Genomic DNA, 23015 nt, shown 5'->3' with positions numbered 1-23015 from the left:
ATCAGTCAGCATTAATAATAAACAAAACGGTGAAATAAAACCAGATTCTTGTATCAAAAAATGTAAAAAGGTTATTGTCAGAAGTGGGATTCGAACCCACGCCTCCAGGGGAGACTGCGACCTGAACGCAGCGCCTTAGACCGCTCGGCCATCCTGACTTACACACAGAAATAGCTAGACCATCTTTTAAAGTCGATCATAGCTAGTCATTGTAGATTGTGCTACTAAAACAACAATTCATTCCACTGTGAAGGCGCTGTACTCAAATCAGAAATCTTCTCTGTCATTAGCAGGCAGCTAAATATCCATTACAACAAGTAAGATGATTTTCATTGAAGAACTTGACAGCCGCTTCCCACACTGATTGATTGATTGACTGGCGCGTCATACCTAGCATTGCAACAGACACAATCTAGCCTTGGTTAGATAACGTGTCTTTCCAGTTTTACTCTTGTAGAATCGTAGTAGTTATCAGCGAAATTGTGAAGTAGCTGTTATTAAGTTGTCTACGGTACGTGCTAACGGCGAACGTAGTAACTAGCTTGACAGACAGGGTGAGGCGGTTTGAACAAGAGTCCCTAGAGTGCATTCATCAGTAAACCGTGAGTAATTCTCAGGACTTTTTGTCAGGTGATAGACATTAATTATTTATAGGGAAGCTAATTGCTATAGGGTGAATTCCTCGCCCGAGTTGTCTTTACAAATCTGCGAGGTGCTTAGTTTCTTCATGCCATTGCTAAAGTTTAGCTAGGTGTTACCTTTTGTCACTTGCTTTTCTAATCTCTGAAAACAAACAGGTAAAGTCTGGTAAGGCCTGAAGTGTATTTCCGTACCAGACCTGTACCCTATTATGGCTGCATTTGTAACCCTATTAAACTAATCCCTCAATGAGTCACTGGACTGTCTAGCCTAGCCAATAGCATTATGCTAACGTAAAGTAGACAGCTGCACAGTGTCACTCTTGGCATCTTATTTTAGCGCTCTTTCCCGACTGTTTACTGATATATTTAAGATGTAAAAGTCGTTGTTGCTTTATCTGTATCTATGTGAAGTTTACATGTTATCCTCAGAAAGATAAAAATATTTTTAGTGTCCCGATTGAGACTCTTTGAGGCGGGTTGTGACACGATAAAAAAATAAATAAAATAAAAACACTTCCCTGGAAGTGAGGGTTCGAATCCCACTTGTGACATCAACAGTTTTAGACTAAGATTATGGTTTTATTTTACTGTTTCGTTTATTGTTAATATAGACTGAATGTTTATAAAATAAACCTATGCTCTGCCCTCTCCTCAGTTGAATACTTATGGCCTCCTTTGCTCCACACAACTTCTCCTGGGTGGAGCCAGGCAAACTGGCTGGACTGGCGATGCCCAGGATGCCATGTGAATACCGGTATATGGTGGACAATGGCATCAAGCACCTGGTTTGCCTCTGTGAGAGGAAACCACCCAACCATGACTCATGCCCAGAGTTACAGCTTCACCACATCAAGATAGCTGACTTTACTCCTCCTTCACCCAATCAGATTGATAGATTCCTCTCTATTGTGGAAGAGGCCAACTCCAAGGGTGAGGTAAGATCTCAGATGGTGACAGGCTGTGCATGATGGATGGTTATGCAATTAACGTACCTTCAGACCTCTCTTGGGCTGACACTATAGTTGTATGCTAGCTCAGTACTGTAACTTAAAGCATTTGACATTAAGTTTTATTTCCATAAACAAACGTCTTCTTTTGCAGGTTTTCCCCAAAAATAGCTAAGTGCTGCACTCTGCCAAGAGCCCAAAGGGGGAGGGGGGGATAATAGATAAATAATAGATTATTTAAAAATGTATTACAGAGCATTAGTAATCTAATTTATCCCTTCTGGGAACTGCAAGCCTAGGAGAAATACTCCATAACTCCCAAAATATTCAGGGATACAGATAACTGACTCAAATAATGATTATATTGTTTTCTACAGGGTGTGGCAGTTCACTGCATGCATGGTCATGGGAGAACAGGGACAATGCTGGCCTGCTACCTGGTGAAGACCAGGAAGATTTCTGGGATTGACGCGATCAACGAGATCCGTAGACTGCGGCAAGGTTCGATTGAAACTCACGAACAAGAGAAGGCAGTGGTGCAGTTTTATCAGCGCATTAAGTAACATTAATTAACTGCTTCCACTAAAAGAAGCCGCAAACAGTTACTGTTAAAAAGAAAATGATGTAAGAAGTGCCTTAACTACTCCTAAATGAAAAATACAAGAAGGAACAACAGTGTTGAACAATATTGTGTTAAAATTACCCACTTTTTGCCCTTGGGACATGTGATTAATAGATGCTGTCATGATGCTAGCAAATAATTACATTTTTTTATTTAAACATTTTTGTCTTTTGAGCTTTCTGTTTATGAACTGGACGCCAAGGAAAAAAGACGCTGGCGCTCCTTGAATGTTAGCTTCTCAGGAGCCGCCGCTCTCTTCATTTTCTCCTCCTGGTTTCTGCAAATACAACCATCACATCAGAGATACTTGAATTATATCACATACGGGTGAAACAAACATCCTGTGCTGTTTTAGAATGTATTTATAAAGGGGACTTTATAGATTTATTTCACTCAGGGATATTATTCCGTTCTTTTTTTTGCACCACTGTGGGCAGATGTATCATTAAGTCTTCTTGAGAAGAAATGTGGCATTAGTAGCTGCCTGTTAAATTAGATCAGGGATGGGGAACTCCAGGCCTCAAGGGCCGGTGTCCTGCAGGTTTTAGATCTCACCCTGGGTCAACACACCTGAATCAAACGATTAGTTCATTACCAGGCCTCTGGAGAACTTCGTGAAATGTTGAGGAGGTAATTTAGCCATTTAAATCAGCTGTGTTGGATCAAGGACATATCTTAAACCTGTAAGAAACCGGCCCTTGAGGCCTGGAGTTCCCCCACCCCTGAATTAGATTAATGTTCCGCTTTGTGTGGCAAAAAAGTGTAAACTCACTCTTTTGATGCTGCTTGATGAACATCATGAGCTAATCCACTTAATCGCTGAGCTGCCAAAAACATGGACATTTTCCCAGTTAGAATCAAATGACATAGCTGATATGCACACATACTTTTCTGAATAAACAAAACTGACACAACAACATTCACTTTTCTTTAATGTGTGAATTAAGGATTACCTCTCTTTTCTTCATCTTCCTTTTTGGAGAGGTGAGTTCCCGCCTGCTTTTCCGTTTTGTCCTTCCCACCAGAGCTTCTTGTGTTGTTCTGAACCAGGAAATAAAAGACAATAATGCAAATTATTGGGTGTTTTTTAGTTGTATCCACAAGTAAATTTGTCATTACAGAAGTATGCATGTACAGCTATGGTTAGATATGTTAGTTATGGTTAGGTTCATTATGGACATGAACTTCTTGGTAATTTTGACCTTTTAATGTTTTCTTTAATAATTATTATTTTCTTTGGAATGTTCTTTTTCCAAGGGTAGAATGATTGTACAGCAAATGTCTTTAATGACTTAAAACAACAAGAATTGGGTGCACAAGATTGAATTTGAATTGAAATGTCCAGTAGCAAGTCGCACCTTGACCATACACTTTCAGTCAATACGTTTCTGGCATGAATCTGGCTGCATATCTGACCTCTCTTCTTGGCAGAATAGGTAGAGTTCATTGAAACTGGCTGGCTTCCTGGCACAAACCTGGCTTTTAAGCCTAATCCACACATTTTCAATAGGGTTGAGATCAGGGTATGGGAAGGGCATTCCAGAAGTTTAATGTTAACATGAGTTATCCTTTCCAAAACCATTTTTATGTGTATATGGGATCATTGTCCTGTTGGAACACCCAGTTTTGTTCAAGTTTCAAACATCTAGCTATTAATTTGAGGTGAAATTTACATCCCTACATTTACATGTAGGGATGTAAAATTGGCTTCACTGTGGACAGTGATGCTGGTGTTCCAGCAGTTTCCAGTTCATGGCAGGGTTGAGCCTGTTTCCTTTCATCCAAGTATGACAATTTGGGTCTTCTTCCAGGCCAAGGTGGTGACACATCTTCCTTTTACTCATTAACATTTGTTTGAACTGATGATCTTGGACTCTATAGTTGTTTAGAAATGGCTCCAAAAGACCTGCCAACATGTGTAAATCTACAGTTCTCCTTAAATCTTCACTGAGTTCTTTAGACTTTCACGTTGATCAATCCAATGAGTGCCGTCAATCAAATCCCTTTTATACTGACAAAGAGAAAATTCTAGTTGTAGTCAACCATGATGACGAATGAGAAGTTAATAGGCCTTGGAACCATCAGCAAAACTTAAGAGTCTATGTATACCCGAGGCTGTATGTAAACTTTGGTATATAAACTGTGTGGTTTAGAGAAACTCAAAATAAAGTCCATCGAATTCTTGTATTTTGAATCATTCCACCCTGGAAAAAGAACCATTCAAAGAAATCATTAAAAGCCCCATTTTGCTGTGATATTTATGTACATGAAGAGTGTATGATTTTTTCGTTAACACTCTCTACTGAAGTCCTAGAATAAATTACCATACTAGGCTCCCTTTAATACACTTTGCTTAATACCACAAAAACGTTTGGGCGTCACTGTGTTCAGCTTTAAATTAGATGAGCTGTGTGACCTAAATAGGAATCGGAAGAGGTTCTAACAGTGTTGTGTGTTAACAGTGTATGAACAGCAGACACAAAAAACAGGCTCAAAAAGTAAAGTTTTCAGTGTGTTTTCTCTTTAACCTTGGCCTGTGACATGCTGTTCTCTAGCTGCTGTATCATCACCATCATGTCCAAATCCTTATCTTCATCCTCGTCATCTCCTCTCTGCTGAATTTCCTGCAGCCTCTTCTGAAACTGCCACTCCAGGTTGAGCTTTCGGAGTCGGTCGTTCTCCTCCGCTGTGCGCTTAGCTTTAGCCTGAAGCTCTTGCATCTCCTGCTGCAGGAACTCCACCGCTTCAAGCCTCTGCTGCTTCTCCAGCTTCTCCTGGGCTTCCCTCTTCCAAGGATCAGACATCTCCAGAGGATCTTTCTGTTTCATTGGACCTGTGCTCTTTTTCTGTTGACAGGGAGGTTCTTGGAAGGAAACATGCTTTGTTGGAGTGATACTCACTTGAGGTTTTGCTACTTGATCTCTGTGCGTGTTGAATTTTTGTGATGAAAGTGAGGGCTGAAGTAGCTTCTTAGTTGGAGATACTGGACATGCATAAGTACTACTAGCTTGGCTTTGAGGATTCTGCTTGTGTCCATTGATTTGAAGAGTTCGGCTCATCTTCACTGCCAGCGATGAAGAACTCTGCTGGAAGGTAGTGAGTGGAGGATTTGACTGGTGGCTCACCGCTCTTGTTAGGGGGATGTCGATGCGTATCGGCTGGATTGAAGGTGTGGATGTTGAGTGTTGTGAAAAAGGGGTTCTCCAGACACCGGCACAGCTTACATGGCTGACCTGCTGCTGATTTGTGGGGGAGCTGTTATCAGAGAGGATGTCATGAGTAGAAAGACAAGAGCGGATAGGGAAAGACGTGCAGTAGTTCTCAGTTTGCTTTGCACCCTGATCCTTCTGTGTCCACTTGCTCTGACTTTTGTCCAGCAGGGGGTGTCCACTGTCTGTACACAAGTTCTCCTGAGAGAGGGCTTGGCGCTAGAGGGGGGTAAATAAAGAGATTTTAATGTAATTCTTTCTAGCTGTACTATTATGACTTTCCTTATGTATTTCTTTTAATGTCTTGGTACACCAAAACTTACCATGACGTTTAGAGATCTATTGGAGCTCTGTCCAGCTAAAGGTTTCAAAGACACTTGGAAAGTTTGCTGTGGTTTACTAGGTTCAGATACATTCCTGTCCTGGGATCTAGGGTTCGGTAGTGTCAAGTATTCCCAGTGGAATTTCTGACCACAAGAAAGAAAAAGTGTTACGCTGAATCCTTAAATATTTAAATGTATCTGGCCTGTGTAAGATCATGACAAGTCACTGAAAATGTGTTAAAAACATTGGTCAACAACGATAATATTAATAATAATCTCACATCAGAGCAAAGATTCTTAGTGGACACAGAAGCGGTGCTGTTTCCTGTGAAAGGGTCAACAAGTTTATCTCCATCCTCCAGGCAAAAGTCTGCTGTAATAAGAAGAAAATAAAAGTACTGCAGCTGTTATTATGACTCGCTCTCCAATGTTATGCATATTTAACAGTAAGAAATATGTGCGGTCAGTGCTCAGCAACAAAAAGTGACAACAGGAGAAGAGCGCCCACCGGCCATGTTGGGGTTGGAGCGATAAAATTGTCTGTTCCTCTGCATTATCTGCTCTTTCTTCCTTCGACTGCCTCCATGGAGCTGCTCTGAGGGACTGTGGTCCTCTGTGCTGTACTTTATGCAGGCTTTATTGTTTGGCTTAGCGTGGTCTCTCACCCCTTATGAGGCAAGAAAAGGTCTTTGTCAGGTAAAAGAAGGTAGAAAGTAATGGAAAAAAAGCAGATGTTTGATTTGAGTGTACTGGTGCTTGCCTGTAGTCTTCTCTGGGGTGGATTCTCTCAGCAGGGCTTCTAGGCCGTGGTAACTCGCAGCAAATTTTGCAACCTGTAAGGTCACAATGGGGCCAGTTTGCATCATGATCGCTGCTGCCCTAAACCAGTGTAAGATTAATAAGGTTACTTTTCTTTAATGTCACAGTTTAGAGATTGTTTCGGAATTACTAAATACTTAAACTTGGCTAAAACACTCTTAAATTTTGGCATTTGTAAAGTTAAAAACATGCTACTCTCAACCAGCTAACCTGTGCTGTGTGTCTAATAGTTACATTGCAGTTTTGGGGGAAAGAAAGAAGACAAATAGTTCATGAAATTCAGTGTAATGTATCATATTAAAGGGAACAGAGTGAGCAACGCACTTTTTTATTTATTTTTTCAAGACTACGCCCTACACTGTCACAGTGACGCAATAAAAAGTTTTGCAAAATCACACACTGCATGAGTTTTTACAGACTGTAGAGGCCAAAGATTTCAGTCTATTCTGCCCCAATAATATGGGAAACCCTGATAAAATACACAATTTTGGTATGTAATGCTTCAAGGTCAGAGGTCAGAAGTCAGGATCACACAAATTGGGAAGAAGCTTTAGTTTTCTTTTCTTTATCTCCAGATTTTAAAGCAACATATTAGTCACTGGAGGCCAAACTGTTATTTCAATATGACATTATATGACTTTACAATGGGACAAAAAGATTAAAATACTACACTAGATTTCCATTTTAACAATAATGACATCAGCACAAATGATCTATAAAAACTGCTGATGTCATCATTTTGTAATAAAAACAGTGTGACAAAAACATCAAAGTTTTAGTGTAGCCTTTTCCTTCGGGGGAGTTGCACTGTCTAAGTACTCTTGTTATTATTGTTATTTTCAGAAGTGAAGCTGATATGCATTTGTTGAAGGAGGAAAGGATAATATCTGTGCTTCTGAATGAAAAGAACAGTACTTAAGTAAGCATATAGTACACAAAGCAAACATACAGAAAGTATTTGTTTACTATAATCACCATCTGTGAGCGCGTGCAGCCTACAGAGGTTGTGATGAGATCATAGATTAAAAGTAAGGGTATCCCAGATGTTACATGATGTCATATCATGATGGGAATATCAATGTCTTTACAAGTTTCGCTAATTGTAAAAGAGAATAACTCAGGGTTATTCTTATTCACTTATAATCTCTCTTGCAGTTTTCAGCTTAGACTAACCACCGTCCTGCTTTCAAAAAGAAAAGATAAGAATAGCTAAACATTTCCCAGGCTGTGCAGTAGCTACCTTTCTTGGCTGAGACCAACCAGGCTTTGACCATCCACACTGAGCAGCTGATCTCCTGCAGTTAACTTGCCATTCTGGACAGAGTAAAGAGACACAGTTTGATTAAGTGCGTACTTGCGCAGTTCATTGAAAATTCTGCTCCTCTTTTTCAAAGATGGACCTAAACTGTGTTTATTTTCACCATTTCAGCCGGTCCTCCCTTGACGATGGATTTAATATAGATCCCGAGGGTACGCTGCCCAGCTCCCTGCAGCAAAATAAGAGGCAGGCTGTTCATTTACTGAGATGGTTTGCACATTTTTTTGACATCTGTAGTAGTGAATAGTAAAATGCTAAAAACTAAGAAATAACAGAAATAGTCAGGAATAAATGAACGGTCACCTTGGCAGCTACAATGCTGACCCCCATCCCACTGTTCAAAGGTTTGTTCAGTGTGATCGTCGTAATCTCTGGCTGTCTATGTGCTGCCTGTCAAAGAAGAAATTATGCACCCTTAAGTCAAAGTAAAATCATATTTCAACACATCTTGGGCCATGTGTTTCTTTTTTGTTTTCGTTTACCAAATATGTACTCTCTACGGAAGGGTCAGATTCGCTGAAATAAATGGTCCAGTCCCCTTTGGAGTTTGGTTGGGGTGTTAAAGAGCAGAGATCTGTAAGAGAAGGATGTAATATGGTGAAGCAAAGATCCCATTTTAGGTTTAAGTACAGTCGCTTACCGTAATCTGAATTTTAAAAAATCCATACCTTTTTGGCACATTGGCTCCAAAAACTCTCTAAACCCCTGAGGGATTCCTCTCACAGTGTCACAGGAGTATCCTCCCTCCGGCAGCAGGAAGGGCAGGTGGAGGTCGAGGCTCTCCTGCAGCTGGATGTCCCGTCCTTCGCTCCGAATCAGGTTATCTGCTGAGGCCTCGGCAGCTGTCACTACAGCATTGATCAAATCCTGCAGTGAGGACAGGCAGCGGATCACGCAGCTGAAATATTTCAGGAAAAGGTCGATGTGCTGTATAGAGTAGATTGCCATTAGTCATTATGTGGCAAGGCTTCAGGAAACGGATATCCAATCAACTGGGACTCAAAATCTGGAAAAGGACCCTGACCTCGGACCTCGGTTGCAAATGAGTGCTGTTACCTTCAGGCAACTATAGTAATGGAGCAGGTATTGGTGCTAGTTATAAAGAACAGCAGCAATAATATAAGTTAGAGAAGATTTATCAGTTACAGTTAATATAGTTAAAATACTGTATATTCAGTATTGCTTAGTTAAAATAAAATTAGTTTTTGGACAGATGTAATCACGATGCCTCACGATGCTCAGTTCCTCTTCTCATGTACTGCCTACACCCAGACATTCTCAAGCCAACCAAGAGGCAAAACCTCTCTCGCACGTCGTGAATCTGCTGCTCAGTCTCCTCCCAGTCAAACATGCTTAAAATACCTCACACATGAGGCGTTCAGTCTTTCCTAAGGTGCCCGAACCACTAACACAATCTAATATTAGATGCAGTAAATCATACCCTAGTTAACGTTACCATGGGGCGGTTTTTACAGTGAACGTTTTAGAGAGGTGTTGATATAACTGTTGGACTTTTTGATGACTTAGTTTATACAAATGGAACAACGACACCATTGTGGAAGGACAAAAAAGCTGCAGTTCCTCAAATGTCCACTTGAGGCTGGCTCCCAAAAGTGAGTCCATTCCCATAGATATAGGATTAAAAGCATTAAAAAGTGTGAATATATTCTGTTACAAAAGAGTTTTCAGCTAATTCCCCAGTTTATGTTGTAAATCTTTGCCTCATTCAAAAGCACTTCTTTTTTATTTAAGTGCTTTCTTTCTAACATTTACATTCCACTTAAGACAACTTGAGGTTCAGTATCTTGCCCACGGATAATTTAGGATGCAAACTATCAACCTTCCTATTGGCAGATGACCTTCTCTACCTCCTGAGCTACAGCCACCACACATTTTCAACTCACTGATTTTATTAAAGCTTTAAATGGATTATTAGGGGTGTGGCAAGTGGGTGCTTCCTGAGACTGCAAGGTTTCACTTCAGCCAATTCAAGACATTAAACTGGACTTTGCTGTATTTGCACTGTTGGTGGCTTTTGACTTTTTGATTTAGGTGTACAACAAAAGCTATTGCCCTGTGCTCTGCCTTAGCATTAATAAGCATTCATTGGTATCTCTCTGAGCAGTTACCTGATCGAGCATGATGGCACATGATGGATAGTCGGCGTAAATATTTGTTCTCAAACTCCCGAATAAAGTAATATGACAGCTCAATTTACTATTCCTTATAAATTATTCATTATCATATTATTCACCATTAATTATTCACACAGATCTATACAGCGGTACTCATTTTCTGTGGTGAAGCCTTTAATTCAGCAAGGCACACTAAATGCAAACCCTACGTTTATGCCAGCGTACTGTTTTCTCTGTCACATGAAAATGTGTTTCACATAATTTGACTAACTGATCTTTAGATTTGGACCTTTTCTTTCAAGGATTTACAAGCATGAGTGGAAGTGGAAGAGCAGACTGAAGGTACTCACAGGGGGTATGTGTGGCTCATTGGTTGCATAGAGGTAGCCAGCCAGCAGCATGTGCAGCTGCAGTGAGTTCAGCTTGAAACAGGTTGTCTGGATGTCCTTCGCATCCTGCATTGAGTACTTGTTCATGGTCAGGAGGGTGGTTGCCTAGAAACAGCCAGGCAATGCTATTTTAACGGCTTTAACCAAATGAAACATGCTGTAAATTAAAGCCAATAATACAGCTGTCGAAAGCTCTTCATATTAGAGAGAATAAAACCTGGTTCAGGTTTAAACCATTTTTGAGGTAGAAAGTTTTAGTTTTGGTAAAAAGTGCTACTGTTTTAACAGTATTCAAACAGAGAGTTGCATACCTGGATGATGTGGCCCAGGTGGCAGTCAGCTGCCAGCTCCAGGCCCTGTCTCTCTGCCCAGGCTTCGATGGCTGTGAGCCTCTGACGGAGAGCAGCTCCCCAGTAGTGGGAGCGCAGGCCTGGGGTGCTGGCTTCAGGGCTCATGAGCTGATTGAAAAGCCAGACGCTGATGTAGTGGAAGAGCTGAGAGAAGAGCTGGATGGTGAGGGCAGGGTTGACCTGACAACGGCGTAACAGAGACATGGTGTTCATCAAGGTGTTAAGCACCATTTCTGCAACAGGAAGACAGAAAAAAGAATATTTAGTAAAGTCAAGGATCCAAAAACAGTTCACTTAGTAAAATATATATATGCTAATTTAATAACCAAACCTGCACCTATACCAGCTGGCAGGGAACCATATTGCTCAGGATCAATCAGGAAGGTTGGCAAATGTTTCCTCAGCTCATTCTGCAGACACTGTAGCAGACAACTTTGGGGAGTAAAAAGTACAACAATTAGACTTTGGGTGATACACTATGCATAAGATTAGATCAAATCAGAGTAACATACATAAGATTCAAAAATATCATAATGTAGTTGCGCATAAACATAAGACGTGCAAAAAGTCTTTTAATCATAAGTTTTGAACAGCAGGTGGGCAGGGGCTATATTCCCTCTCACTGACATCATACAGAGCCAGGAGAAGAAAAAACTTTCAGAAATGTGTCCTTATACTTGTGTAACAGCAGATATAATGAAAAGCACAGTAAGACCTCTCTAAAGTTCTTGTTTTTACTTGTATCACCACATATATAAAAACACATCCTTAGAGCATATTAAACAAAGTGGAATAATTAAGAAAATGACATGTTAAAGTCAAACAGAAGGCTATGGTCTGATTGTGTCGTGTCTACCTGTAGGCTTTGTGCACCAGGTGGGACAGGTCCAGCTGGCTCTGCTGTGTCAGTGGGCTGAGGTCTTGGTCATGCTTGAGGAAGTTTAGCAGCTCAGAGGAGTTGGCCATCCAGAAGGCGAGAGCCCCGCCAATAGTCTGCTGCCTCTGGAAAGGTAAATGTAGCCCACATATGAGCATCATGCAAACTTAAAGAACACCTGCAAACATGATTCTGAAGTGTTAGTGTCTGAAAGTCCATCTTGACTGTAGACGTAATTTAAATTAAACAATAAAGTGACATTTCCTTGAAGTTAATATTTGCAAATGTCACAGAATCTGTCATACACTTGCCTGGATGACCTTCCCTGTCATCGACACCATTTTGTTACTGATCGAGGTTACACTGTCTGCGTGCTCTGAGGTTCGAGAGTCTTGACCGTACCGGCGTTGTAGAGCAAACCGACACGCGGCGTAGAGGATGTATGCAGGCGAGAGCTTGAAGTGAACTGTGGAGCTGTTGGTGTAATTTATAACTGCAGACAGGAAGGGCTCTGCAACTAAATGTGTAAAAGACACCAGCAGGGGGCAGGAGGACATTATGAGAGAGGAAGGCAGCAAGTCTGCAAATTCCTTGTACCAAACTATAAAATCCTTATTTCATACTCACAGTTATCAGAGAACTGAACGCCAATCGGTAATCCAGCTTGATATGAAAGTTCACGATTAGATTTAGATTTAGAATTTAAATATGCCAGACTGTGTCCAAGTAAAGCACCCAGTTATGATCCAGTCTGTAGTGTTTAAGATTACTCACCTGCAGCAGCCTGCCTCTCTGGTCTTTTCTTTTCTGTGCAATATTTTTGTGCATCAAGGTTAGACAAGCAAATGCTGTCATTGTTGAGTGAATTTTCAGCTGGCCTGGATAATAATTTAAAAGGAGAGGATGTTATTCTGATGGTTCGGTAGGTGTGACACTGGTAGTCTGGCAAATAAGAAGTAAAAACTGCGAACAATGAAACGTTTTACCCATTCTCATCCTCTGAAGCTTTGTCATCTGTGTTGCTGTTCCTCTCTTTCTTCTTTCCTTTTCTTGACAGCGTCCTCTTAAAGTTTTGTATGAAGCCTCCTTTCTCTTTCTCCTCGAACTTTTCCTTTATTGTTAAACACATAAAACGATGGCGCGGGTGTCAGACAGTACGTTACAGTTATAATTCAGGTTCGATGGGTGTTAGAGTTACCTCCACACTGTCCTTGTCTTTCTTGAGCACAAAGCGTCCTTCTCTGTTGGCTGAGTTCCAGTTTAATTGCACAACTAAAGGTCTCTCATTCAGATCCAGCTTGCGTTCTTCTTCCATAGAAAACAAATAAAGCAAGGAGGGTGTAGTTACTGAATCATATAAGCAACTAAAGCATGTGGCTGTGCTTGATTACTCCTTTATGTAATATAACTTGTTTTAAAAATAGTAACATAATGATAAAACTGACATTTCAGTATTAATAAATGGCTTATGATCATTTATTACCTATAAAAGCAAGTAAACAGCCAGAAACAGGCAGTGTCTTCACTTGTTTTCTCTTGAGTTAATTGCTTACCCCGATTGTTGTGGATTTCATACAGGGCATAACTAGTAGTCAGCATTTTCATGTCGGGTCTGAATTTCTCTGACAGCATGTCAATGATCTCACGAGTCACTGAGTCGCTGCAGACGCGCAGACACTTCGTGGCCACGTTGCCTTCAGCAGGATCCTCGAAGTAGAAGCGCATCACGCCATGAAATTCCAGATTCTGCCAAGAAACGTGACATTCTTAGTGTTTTGTGTGTTTGCCTTTCATATTACTGCAGTCGTGAAAGAACTAAGGCGGAGTTTGAACCAGCGGCTTGTGTATATGTAGGGTAACCAGTCATAGATGACAGCTTTGAACTGTGTCCTGTGTTTTCTGTTCATTAAATTGACCTTTTTTTATTGTATCAAAAAAAAAACCAAAACACGCTTTTCTATCCTTCTGTGTCCTTCCTTAACTGTGAAGGTGAACAGACTTTGAAAAGGAATGGACCAATTTAGTCTTTATAAAGAGCTGTTTTATATTTAGGAATTTAAAAAGCTTTCAGAATGTCCCTGAGAAGCGTTCCTGCTGCTCCTCGTGTCTAAAACAAAACAAACGACCCGTTAAAGCTGAAGCTAAAAACAGGATTCCAACTGAGAAAAAGTCTGTTTTCTAAGATTTGGAGCTTGGATTTAAGAGAACATTTGAATTTTGATCGGCTGGTTATAGCCCCACAGAGAGAAACAGGCAGTACAGCTTACGCTAAATGTAAGTTAAATGAGCAGAGCAAGATTTACAGTTTCTGCTGTCCTCTGTACAGTTGTGCTCTGAAGTTTATGTACAATTGATTTTATGGTAATTTTAGGCTTTTAATGATTTTGTTGAGCTGTTGTTTTTTCAGGGTGGAATAATTATACAGTATACATCTTTAATGACTTTAATAAACAAGAATTGGGTGCAAAGTTTGAATTTATTTTGGATTTTCTTTATACACTCACATAAATATTTTAATAAGTGATGCTGGAGTTTCCACAATGTCTTTTAAGTTGGGAAGGCCAAGGGCTGTTAACTTCTCATTAGCAATCATGATCAAGTACGACTGGTAGTTTTTCTTCGAAAAGCATAAAAAAGATTTGTTTGACAGCACTCAGTGGATTGACCAATACTCAGAACAATGGAAAAGTAGATATACACACCCTGTGAAGGTCTGTTAGAGCCTTTTTTTTTTAAACAACTGCAGACTCCAAGATCATCATTTCAAGCAATTGTATATAAATACATGTTGTTAAGATGTGCCACCGTTTGTCTCAGGTCTGGAAGAAGACCCACGTAGCCTGTGACTCCAGCCAACTATAATTTCAATCACCCGTTAAACTTAATCAGATAAAAATAGACATTATAATTTCCTGAGGTGGTGTCTTCTGTTGTTTTCTAACCTCATAACAAACAAATATGTGACATTTATTTGGGAAAAAAAGAAAATTATCAATTTACTGAAATTATGAAATTACTGTTACTAATGGACTGAGGCCTTTCTTTGTGGAGTTTGCATGTTCTTTTTGTGCCTGTGTAGGCTGGATACTCCAGCTTCCCTGGGGTACAACCTTTCTAGGGTGTACCCCACCTGCACCTGCCCAGTGACAGCTGGGATATGCTCCAGCCACGCCCCTCTGTGACCTCGAACTAAGTGATAATGAAAGTGAATAGAGGCTTCTGTATTTTTATATACTTTTGGGGTTTAGCCTTTAATTGATAGGACAGTGGAGAGAAGACAGGAAATTTGGGAGCAAGAGCAAGGAGAAGACACGCAATAAATGGCCCCAGGGCAGATTCAGACCCAGGCTTCTACAGTAACTTTATGCAATATGATTAAAAGCAGAGACTCAACCCAGTGAGCTAAACAGGCCCTCGGAAGCTTCTGTATTTAAATGTTGGGGCTATTTTAAAACACAGACTTTCTGTGTGTTCTGCAATTTTGGCTACAGTAGCTTTTTTGCAGGATTAAACAACATCGGCCTACTTTTGCTTATCACACTTAACGAGCTTTGGATCTGTTCACCCATCTCTTATTCCTTTACCCAGTTGGTAGGCACTAAGCACTGCATCACAAGACCCATTGTTTTGGAGATGCAATTCTCTTGCCATCACAGATTGTCTTATCAAAGTCCATTCTTAAGGGGGCAACTGGCTGCTAAAGTCTGGTCACCCCTCAGCCATAGTGAAGCTCAGTGGGAGGTTGCACACATGCTCACTGGCTCAACCAGTAATTTATCAGTGAGAACCTTTTTTTGCGGAACCTCTACTATTCATTACATTTGTATTTATCTTCAGAGCTTCAACAGATAAAACTAAAAAAACAGTTAAGAGCACTTCCAATTAAAATTTCTGTAACCCTCCAGTGCAAGTCTCAGCCTGGCCACCTCAGTAAAAAGAATAACTACATACTAACTAAATAACTTCATATTTCAGTGGTTTGAAAACTGTGGCTGGTGGGTGAATATAATATAGCACACACATAACTAAACATTTTCCTTATTAACCACGAATATTTCAGTTATTTTACAACAGATAATTTTCCTGTTTTGGAACATAAAAAGTGAAACAGCAACAAGAATATGCTAGTGGCAAAATATCTGATCAGACCGGAAATGTAAAGGCCAAAAGTACGCAGTTGATTCTTCTGTAATAATAACCAGTAAATCCAGAAATTTAAGAAGCTTTAAATTTAAGAGTAAACGACAGAATTTGCTATAAATAAATTTGAAAAACTGATTATCTAAATACTTTCTATTGATCAGCTAACTGAATTGTTCATTAGTCATTTTTAAATGAGCTTTTAAAGTTACATTTCTGTGTCTTATAATATCAAATAGCACCAATAATTAAAAGTAGAAAAACATTTTTATCTTTGAAACTACATCTAAAACTGTGGCACTGACAGAAAATACAGAAACCTTCACAAACACAGATATTTTGTGTTCCTCACCTCGTCGGGTTGGCTAATTTCAAACAGGTCCAGTCTGTTATTGTTCCACTGTCTGATGACTTTGCCTAACTTATCTCGTTCGTCCTCTTCGGGCATTTTTAACAACCAACCTCAAAGTTGTTTTCTAAATAACAGCAAAGCTCCTTCCTACAAAAACAGGCTGTTTCATTAGGACTCCAGCTCTCATCGAATCTATTCCCCACTTACATTGTTCTCTGCAGTGAATTCTTAGTTGCCTACTTAATACTCACATACTCATCCCCTCTTCAAGCCCCCTCACCGCTCTGCCCTCATTTAACAGGTCAGTGGATCTTTGTTATGTGAGAGACACAGTTTCCTAATCACACATTTGATGCAAGAAAATAATCGGACAGCACAGATTTAATCTATCATCTTCTCTTTTCATTATTTTCACCACTTTCAAATATAATTGTCTTTAAAGATTGTGTTTTGCTGAGAAAACATTTTTTCTCAGTCACCACTTTTTTCTTTTTTCACAGCATTGTTTATGCTTGAGGGAATCCCATTTCTCACGCATACCATTGATTTTCAGCACAATTTATAGTTACATGTCTTCCCATTCAGTCAGCACTATGTATGTGGGGCAGCTTTTGTTGGCTGCTCCAAAGCTTTCTGGGTAAACCTTCGGTGGAACAAAAGGCGTAACAAAACCATCCTCAATTATACATACAGTATAGATTTTTTTTTTTTTAAATGAACAATCAAGCGTATTGTTGTCTGGATGATGGAATGTGCAGATTTCTCAGAGAAGCAGATAAACAAAAAACTACATTAAAGTTTCTTCCATTATTGTCTGTTTGATGAACACATCGAAGCTCCAGCCCAGAAGAATAACAATTTATTTATTTATTTTTTCATTTAAAAGCTTAGTTTATACAGTGTTTTATATATAAGGTTATATAAACATATAATATATAATGGTGTGGTGAATATTTTCTTGGCACACTTTGGTACCAACTGACCACGTTTAAATGCCATAGCCTTGGTATTGTTGCTGAACATGTCGATCCCTATATTACTACATTATACCAATCTTCTGATGACTAATTTGAGCAGGATAACACTATCTCACAAAGCTCAATTGAGCTATATGTAGCTCTAATGACCAATCACATTGGAAGAGGGTTACAGGCGGGTAAACAGTGCATGTGAAAGTAACAAAAGAAAGCTATTGCATCTGCATTTCAGAACCAGGTTCATGGAGTTGTGGTAGTGGGATGGGTGTATAGATAAACCAATATAGAGCTGAATTGATGAAAGAGGTGTTTATTAAACACAATCAATAAAAGGAACAAAAATGATAGTACTCAGACAACATAAGGGTCTTGTAGGGGATCTCTTGTAGGGGCCAAAGTGTTTTATAAATGGCTACATGTTGGCAAAATTGCGTATCTGGTCTTTGGGTCTGTAACTCAAATACCTGAGGGTTTTTTTTAGTTTTAACACCCCTTTTATCTCAAGGAGACATAAAGGTGCTGATCCCTTATTCATTTGACTGTCTTTACACCTTGTGTGTTTCATCACTTCACAGTGTCTATATTTCTAGTTAACACTTCATATGAATGTAACACAAGTCTGCACAACCACGGCAGTTTTAAATAACTTTTCACTGGCTGTGAAGCTACTGTTCAGTGTATTGTAAACACAGGACATCTGCAGAAAAAATCCACTAATGTTTTTCTCTGTGAAGCGTCAGACTTTCATCAAGCTGTTTCCCTCTGCATATTTCGATTTCTCTTTCTTCCTGTCAGAAAGCGCACACAAACAGAAATGAAGGACTTCGAACATGAATCTCTCTGCAGCAAATGCCTAATTGGAAAACTGGGCTTTTTAAGCACACTCTTGTCTCTTAGACATCAAACACTGATTTTCTTTCTGCTGTCTTCCTCCCTCCTCCAGTGTTTTTGTCAGCACATTTCTATTTCATGTTTTGAAATTTATTTTTCATTATCCTGAAACATTTCTGCAAAACAATTCTATGATCTCTGGCAGGGCAACTCTAGACATCTCAGGCAACAGTGTTACCTGTACACTGTACCACATCAACATCACACCTGAAACAAAGATAACATATGTAATATGCTAAATACTTTAAATTTTACTATATACAAAATAGTTGCAGGTAGATCAAAAACTTTAAATTAACTGTAAAGAACCAGAGGCAGCTCCAGCCACATACTGGCCAGTCTGTATAGCAGGAATGGGGCTACAATGGCTCCAGTGCCACTAGCTGATGAACACACTGACACATCCAAATTTCTGTGAGAAATGAAAACTTACAACAGGAAGTTAGAGCTACATTGGTCTGAAAAGTGAAGCCAATATAGAAGTGTCTTAAACCTGCTCTTTTTTAATGGGCACCAGAGGGCGATATCGGTGGTTGAAAGGACTGGTGGTAGACTTTTGCCTACAGAGTTTCACACATGATGCAAGTGCAAGGAGATGTCTAATAATGTGAATGTGATACAACCACTGGTTGGCGAGTGGTTCCTAGCAGTTGTTCACCGGGTGAAATCAGTAATGTTTCAGCTCCTATACTCTTTGTCTGTAAACTGTTAGCCGATAAACGTCTAGCTGCACAGTCAAATCCATTCATCACTTGTCACCTTCAATTTCAAAACCAAAATGGCTGTGGTGAAAGTGAGTATCTGAGGGAGCATCAAACCCGGTTGACCAGCAGATAAAATATGAGCCCAATGGGAAGCTCCACCACAGCACAGAAAGAAATCCAAGAAGACATTGTTACAGTGCTTGTAAACCTGGATCAAAGAATTATAGTATGGTACCATCATGTTGTATAAAAACATAAAATCCTTAAATGTAGTTTCAGACTGATTTACCAAGTATACATTAAAATTAGAGTGTTTTTTCTTATATTTGGTGTCCTGAACAAATCCATAATTGACATAATTGGGTGTACTTTCTTAGTTTACTCCTAATGAATGATCTAAAAACATTTTAATAAACTGTTAAAATATTCCATTTGTAAATTGCATCTCCTATGTTAATAAGAATATACAGTTGTTCAAAAATGCTGTCATACCTCTGGTAGCTCATGTGGTAAACATTTCCCATTGTATTTAGCAATGTTTGCAGCAACTTTCATGGCCTCGGTAGTTCTTTGTTGTGAAAACAACCAGTGTGGAGATTCAGGAACAATCCTTTTAACAAACACAACTTACTATTGGACTCAGCGTGAATATGAAGTGAAGATTAAGCATTGAATGTGTCACATTGAAGGAAAATTATATTCATACCAATGGTTTGAGATAAACAGGATGCAAAGAAGACTCATGGTCAGCTGCAGAGTCTTCCAGGAGGACAGGAAGTAAGCCAGACCAGCCAGGCAGGATAACCATGCCAATAGAGTAGGAAGTTCGAATCACCATGGACACAAATTTCCTGTTGTTGGACCCAAAGAACTCAATCACTACGTAAAGAAAATAACATGTTTTAGCAGAACATTGAAAGTGGATCAGTCTAACACAACAAATGAGACAATATGTGACAAAATATGCTAAATTAATCATCAAAGGGTAGATTTGATCTTTCGCAGCCAACAACCTAATGTAAAAGATGGAAAGATAGCTGCTAAGTCTAAAAATAGTGCTCCTTAAACCTCCATTCTATCTAGTGGCCAACAGGGGGTGCTCTAGTTAAAAAATAAAAGTATAAAAATGTACAAGAAATCATTGTGTAGTTTTCACTTGATTTGATATGTCACTATTCATTTTGATAATGAGATTATGGTTGGAATCGCTAGTTTTAAGCCCTACTTAGTACAAAATGATGATCATTTTATAAATTATTTTCCAATTTAAAGTAAATCAGATGACAATCCAAGAAAAGATTTAGGCATTGCTACCCTGTAAGTTGCTACTTTATATCCTCAGTGATGTGATATCTTGTTTTAAAAGATGGATGAAATGACTAAAATGCTAAACAAGAGCAACCGCGAAGGTCCATAAATCAGTCGGTGATGTCATCTAGGGTCAAGGAGTTAGAGGGGTATGTCTAAATCGATTTGTTGGTGAAAAGAAAAAAATGTGTTGTCATTGGTGCATAATAAACCTGACAGCTGGGTAACCTGTCACAAAAGTTCCAATGAAAAATCCACATGCCAGAGAAACTTGATGCAGGTCGGCGAGCCAGGATCTAAAAACTAGGTGGGAAGGAATTCCAAGAAACACAAAGATTAACACTGTTTTTCTTTGTGATTTCATGACTATAACAGTAAAATAAACCAAAAACCAAAGAACACAAATAAATGTGTGTGACGAGAATAGCAAGGGGGGCAATATTGGAAAGTTTAGATCCAGGAAAACACTTCTTTTCACAACAGAACTTTTCTGATATATGTATAGCAAAAGCTGAAAATGGATTTCTTTAAAACTCACATGGTAACATGGCTCACTTGTTTTATTTTTAGCTGCAGGGCAGATTAGGTCATGTTCCAGAGTTACACAACATCACATGAATATTACATGTGATACAGTAAGTTTCTTCTCAAGCAGTCAAAACATGAATCAGTCTAATGCAAACACAACCCATGAGATCAATTACAACAGCTGTAAAATCAATTTAAAGATATATGACATCATACTATAACATCATTGGAGAAATAGGAAAACAATGACCACTTACCTCAGAAACAATAGTGGTGCGGTTTTCATCAAACACCCATCTGCTTTCGCACGCCACCGTCTGGGTTGCATTAGAAATCCACTGCCAGTCAAGTTCATCATATTTCTTTTGGCTTTCGCTCCAGTCCACTGCAAATCTCTCACAACGGCTGAAAGATCCAGACTGTTCTGAGTGGGGAATGGTCACATCCCGCACCTTGACATCACTCCATCCACATTCCTCCCGGAGGCCCTCAGATCCATGACTCCAGCACCAGTGATCCAGAGTGTGGCCTAAGAAAACAACTCCAACAAGTACAAAAGCGAAAATGGAAATAAACCAAGTGTGGCAATCTTCCTCTGGAATGGCCCAAAGTCTCATATCTGCATGATGAGTTTGTCCACGTTTGCCATCTCTGGTGATTAAGGACTGTCTTAAAATGATGGGTCTCGTCAAGCAATTATAGTCTGAAGATGTCTAAGAAGAGTCTTGATCAAAGGCCCACTTTTTTTATATAGCTCTTGAGTTTACTGCTCATCATTTCAAGGGTTTTGCGCAAGCTTATGTCATTAAACATGCAGCATTATGAAGCTTGATCCTGTGATTTATGTCTGCAGAGGTGCATTTTCTACCTTCAGCCTTCATCGTTATTTTTATCGTTAAGATGTATTTTTGAACTGCTCTTCTTCTGCTCTTGCAAATTTGTCGAAATTTTCTTGCATCATTTTCTAATAATTGATTGAAACTCAGATATTAGAAGCAGCAGTTTTAACATTGATTTTAAAGCTGAAAACGGTTATTGTTTCTGTAAAATGTATGCTTTTAAAGATAAAATGGAAGAAACACTTCCAAAAACCTGCCATGTTTAAATGGGCTTCATTTATACACCAGGTTTTATCACTTAATCACTCAGAGCACTTATCATAAGACAAAAGAGGCTTCAGACCTTAGAGCATAGAGACAGTGCTGTGTCACCTCTGTTTAGCGATGCTGTGTAAGCAATTGCAAACTGAGGAAACCCAACCATTAGTTGTAGTTTGTCTCCTCATTACTAACTGATGTTGGACTTCAGCCACTCAGCAGTTTACGCTTTCTTTTTCATGTCACAATGCATTACATGCAGTCAGTGGGTGACAGATGTGCACTTCGGACGTCTTTAGGATCCATACGCTTACTGTGGAGCTGTAATTTAAAAGGGCTGTGTGTCGTTAAACACTTAGATGCCTTGACATATGTGCAAGTTACCCATAGTGCTAATGCAATCCAAGAATTCCAAGTGGAAAACTGGGACTGTGCAGTGATATTGTGTCTGTCATTAATACTTAACATATGTTTTCATATTTAATGCACTTCCTATTTCATCATCTTATCTTCAAACTCTTAATCTGAATCTGGTCCATTTTAATCCTGAAATACTCGGAACAGTGGTGACGCTTTCAAGGAGCGATCACCTTACGAAGAGTGCATCAACGACTCATCCAGGAGGTCACAAAAGAACCCGCAACAACAATAATGTAAAGAGGCGCAGGCTTCACTTGCCTCAGTTATGGTCAGATTTCGTGATTCAACAATAAGGAAGCGAGTGGGCAAAAATGGCATCCACGGGAGAATTCAAAGACGAAAAACATGACTGCTGACTAAAAAGCTTGTCTCATCTTTGCCAAAAACAAATCTTAATGATCCCCAAGAGTTTTGGAAAAATATTCTGAATACACAAAACTAAACTTTTTGGAATTGGAGTCCTGTTTCATCTTGTGTAAAGTCTGGGGCTCTTTGGCTGGTTTGCTGCTTGTGCCTCCATTACGTTCTGTAATTGATTGTGAATTCTGCTCTCTACCAGAAGGTCCTGAATGTCCAGTCATCAGTTTATACACTGAAGTTCAAGCTCACTTGATACACTTAATACAGCAGGATATCTGAATGGCTAAAAAAAAAACCAAAACTAAAATAAAGGCTTGGAATGACCTTGTCAAAATCCAAACTTAAATCTGATTAAGATGCTGTGGCATAACCTCAAAGAGGCCGTACATGCTTGAAAATCCTACAATGTGGCTGAATTAAAACAATTCTGCAAAGAAGAGCAGCCAAAATTCCTCCACAGCGATGTGAGAGACTCATTGCCAGTTATTGCTAACGCTTGATTGCTGCCAAGGGTGACACAATCAGTTATTAGGTTTAAGGGCAATTACTTTTTCACATAGACACAGGTAGATTTGGATAACTTTTTCCCCTTAATAAATAAAATAATT

The 23015-nt window shown here is 39.4% G+C and overlaps 3 protein-coding genes and 1 non-coding gene across 10 annotated transcripts; 1 reads left to right on the top strand and 3 right to left on the bottom strand.

The window, feature by feature from the left end:
* Positions 1 to 75: 75 nt before the first annotated feature.
* Positions 76 to 158, bottom strand: trnal-cag (transfer RNA leucine (anticodon CAG)). Its single transcript has one exon. It is a non-coding gene; the product is annotated as a tRNA-Leu (tRNA).
* A 165-nt stretch (positions 159 to 323) lies between these two features.
* Positions 324 to 20979, top strand: dusp23b (dual specificity phosphatase 23b). Of its 2 annotated transcripts, XM_063499779.1 has the most exons (4): positions 324 to 602; positions 1297 to 1576; positions 1966 to 2089; positions 20912 to 20979. In XM_063499779.1, exons 2-4 carry the CDS (start codon positions 1307 to 1309, stop codon positions 20956 to 20958), a joined length of 441 nt encoding a protein of 146 aa, XP_063355849.1. In that variant the 5' UTR covers positions 324 to 602; positions 1297 to 1306; the 3' UTR covers positions 20959 to 20979. The 2 variants fall into 2 exon arrangements, with proteins under 2 accessions (XP_063355849.1, XP_063355848.1); XM_063499778.1 differs by lacking the exon at positions 20912 to 20979 and having other exon boundaries at positions 1966 to 2152.
* On the bottom strand, positions 2377 to 16338 carry LOC134646076 (afadin-like). 6 transcript variants are annotated; one of them, XM_063499770.1, is made up of 24 exons: positions 16123 to 16338; positions 13184 to 13376; positions 12829 to 12938; positions 12617 to 12741; positions 12405 to 12508; positions 12258 to 12293; positions 11942 to 12147; positions 11610 to 11755; positions 11085 to 11185; positions 10715 to 10986; positions 10365 to 10508; positions 8548 to 8746; positions 8362 to 8453; positions 8183 to 8269; positions 7983 to 8048; positions 7802 to 7875; positions 6503 to 6621; positions 6251 to 6409; positions 6024 to 6112; positions 5743 to 5886; positions 4739 to 5638; positions 3164 to 3251; positions 2983 to 3034; positions 2377 to 2487 (listed from the first exon to the last, which is right to left on the bottom strand). In XM_063499770.1, exons 1-24 carry the CDS (start codon positions 16216 to 16218, stop codon positions 2394 to 2396), a joined length of 3696 nt encoding a protein of 1231 aa, XP_063355840.1. In that variant the 5' UTR covers positions 16219 to 16338; the 3' UTR covers positions 2377 to 2393. The 6 variants fall into 6 exon arrangements, with proteins under 6 accessions (XP_063355840.1, XP_063355838.1, XP_063355841.1 ...); XM_063499768.1 differs by having other exon boundaries at positions 6024 to 6115; positions 16123 to 16337; XM_063499771.1 differs by having other exon boundaries at positions 6024 to 6115; positions 11091 to 11185; positions 16123 to 16337.
* slc22a3 (solute carrier family 22 member 3) lies at positions 20141 to 21179 on the bottom strand. The gene is given in 3 exon segments (XM_065472128.1): positions 20141 to 20305; positions 20784 to 21095; positions 21098 to 21179. Coding segments are annotated over 3 exon segments (504 nt in total). The 3' UTR covers positions 20141 to 20195.
* Positions 21180 to 23015: the final 1836 nt, after the last annotated feature.

The sequence above is a fragment of the Pelmatolapia mariae genome, linkage group LG16_19, assembly GCF_036321145.2.
Source record: "Pelmatolapia mariae isolate MD_Pm_ZW linkage group LG16_19, Pm_UMD_F_2, whole genome shotgun sequence".
NCBI lineage: Eukaryota > Metazoa > Chordata > Actinopteri > Cichliformes > Cichlidae > Pelmatolapia > Pelmatolapia mariae.
The sequence above is the reverse complement of the archived record's forward strand: the minus strand, read 5'-3'. Positions and strand labels throughout refer to the sequence as shown.

What these genes read in the sequence shown, in the direction of transcription:
- LOC134646076 (XM_063499768.1), bottom strand. Translation starts at nt 16,218, where the DNA reads ATGCCCGAAGAGGACGAACGAGATAAGTTAGGCAAAGTCATCAGACAG. An exon ending in CTCCAACCCCAACATGGCCG is followed by an intron (nt 6,116 to 6,250) that starts GTGGGCGCTCTT and finishes TTCTTATTACAG; the next exon opens with CAGACTTTTGCCTGGAGGAT. An exon ending in CTAAGAATCTTTGCTCTGAT is followed by an intron (nt 5,887 to 6,023) that starts GTGAGATTATTA and finishes TCTTGTGGTCAG; the next exon opens with AAATTCCACTGGGAATACTT.
- dusp23b (XM_063499778.1), top strand. Translation starts at nt 1,307, where the DNA reads ATGGCCTCCTTTGCTCCACACAACTTCTCCTGGGTGGAGCCAGGCAAA. An exon ending in AGGCCAACTCCAAGGGTGAG is followed by an intron (nt 1,577 to 1,965) that starts GTAAGATCTCAG and finishes TGTTTTCTACAG; the next exon opens with GGTGTGGCAGTTCACTGCAT.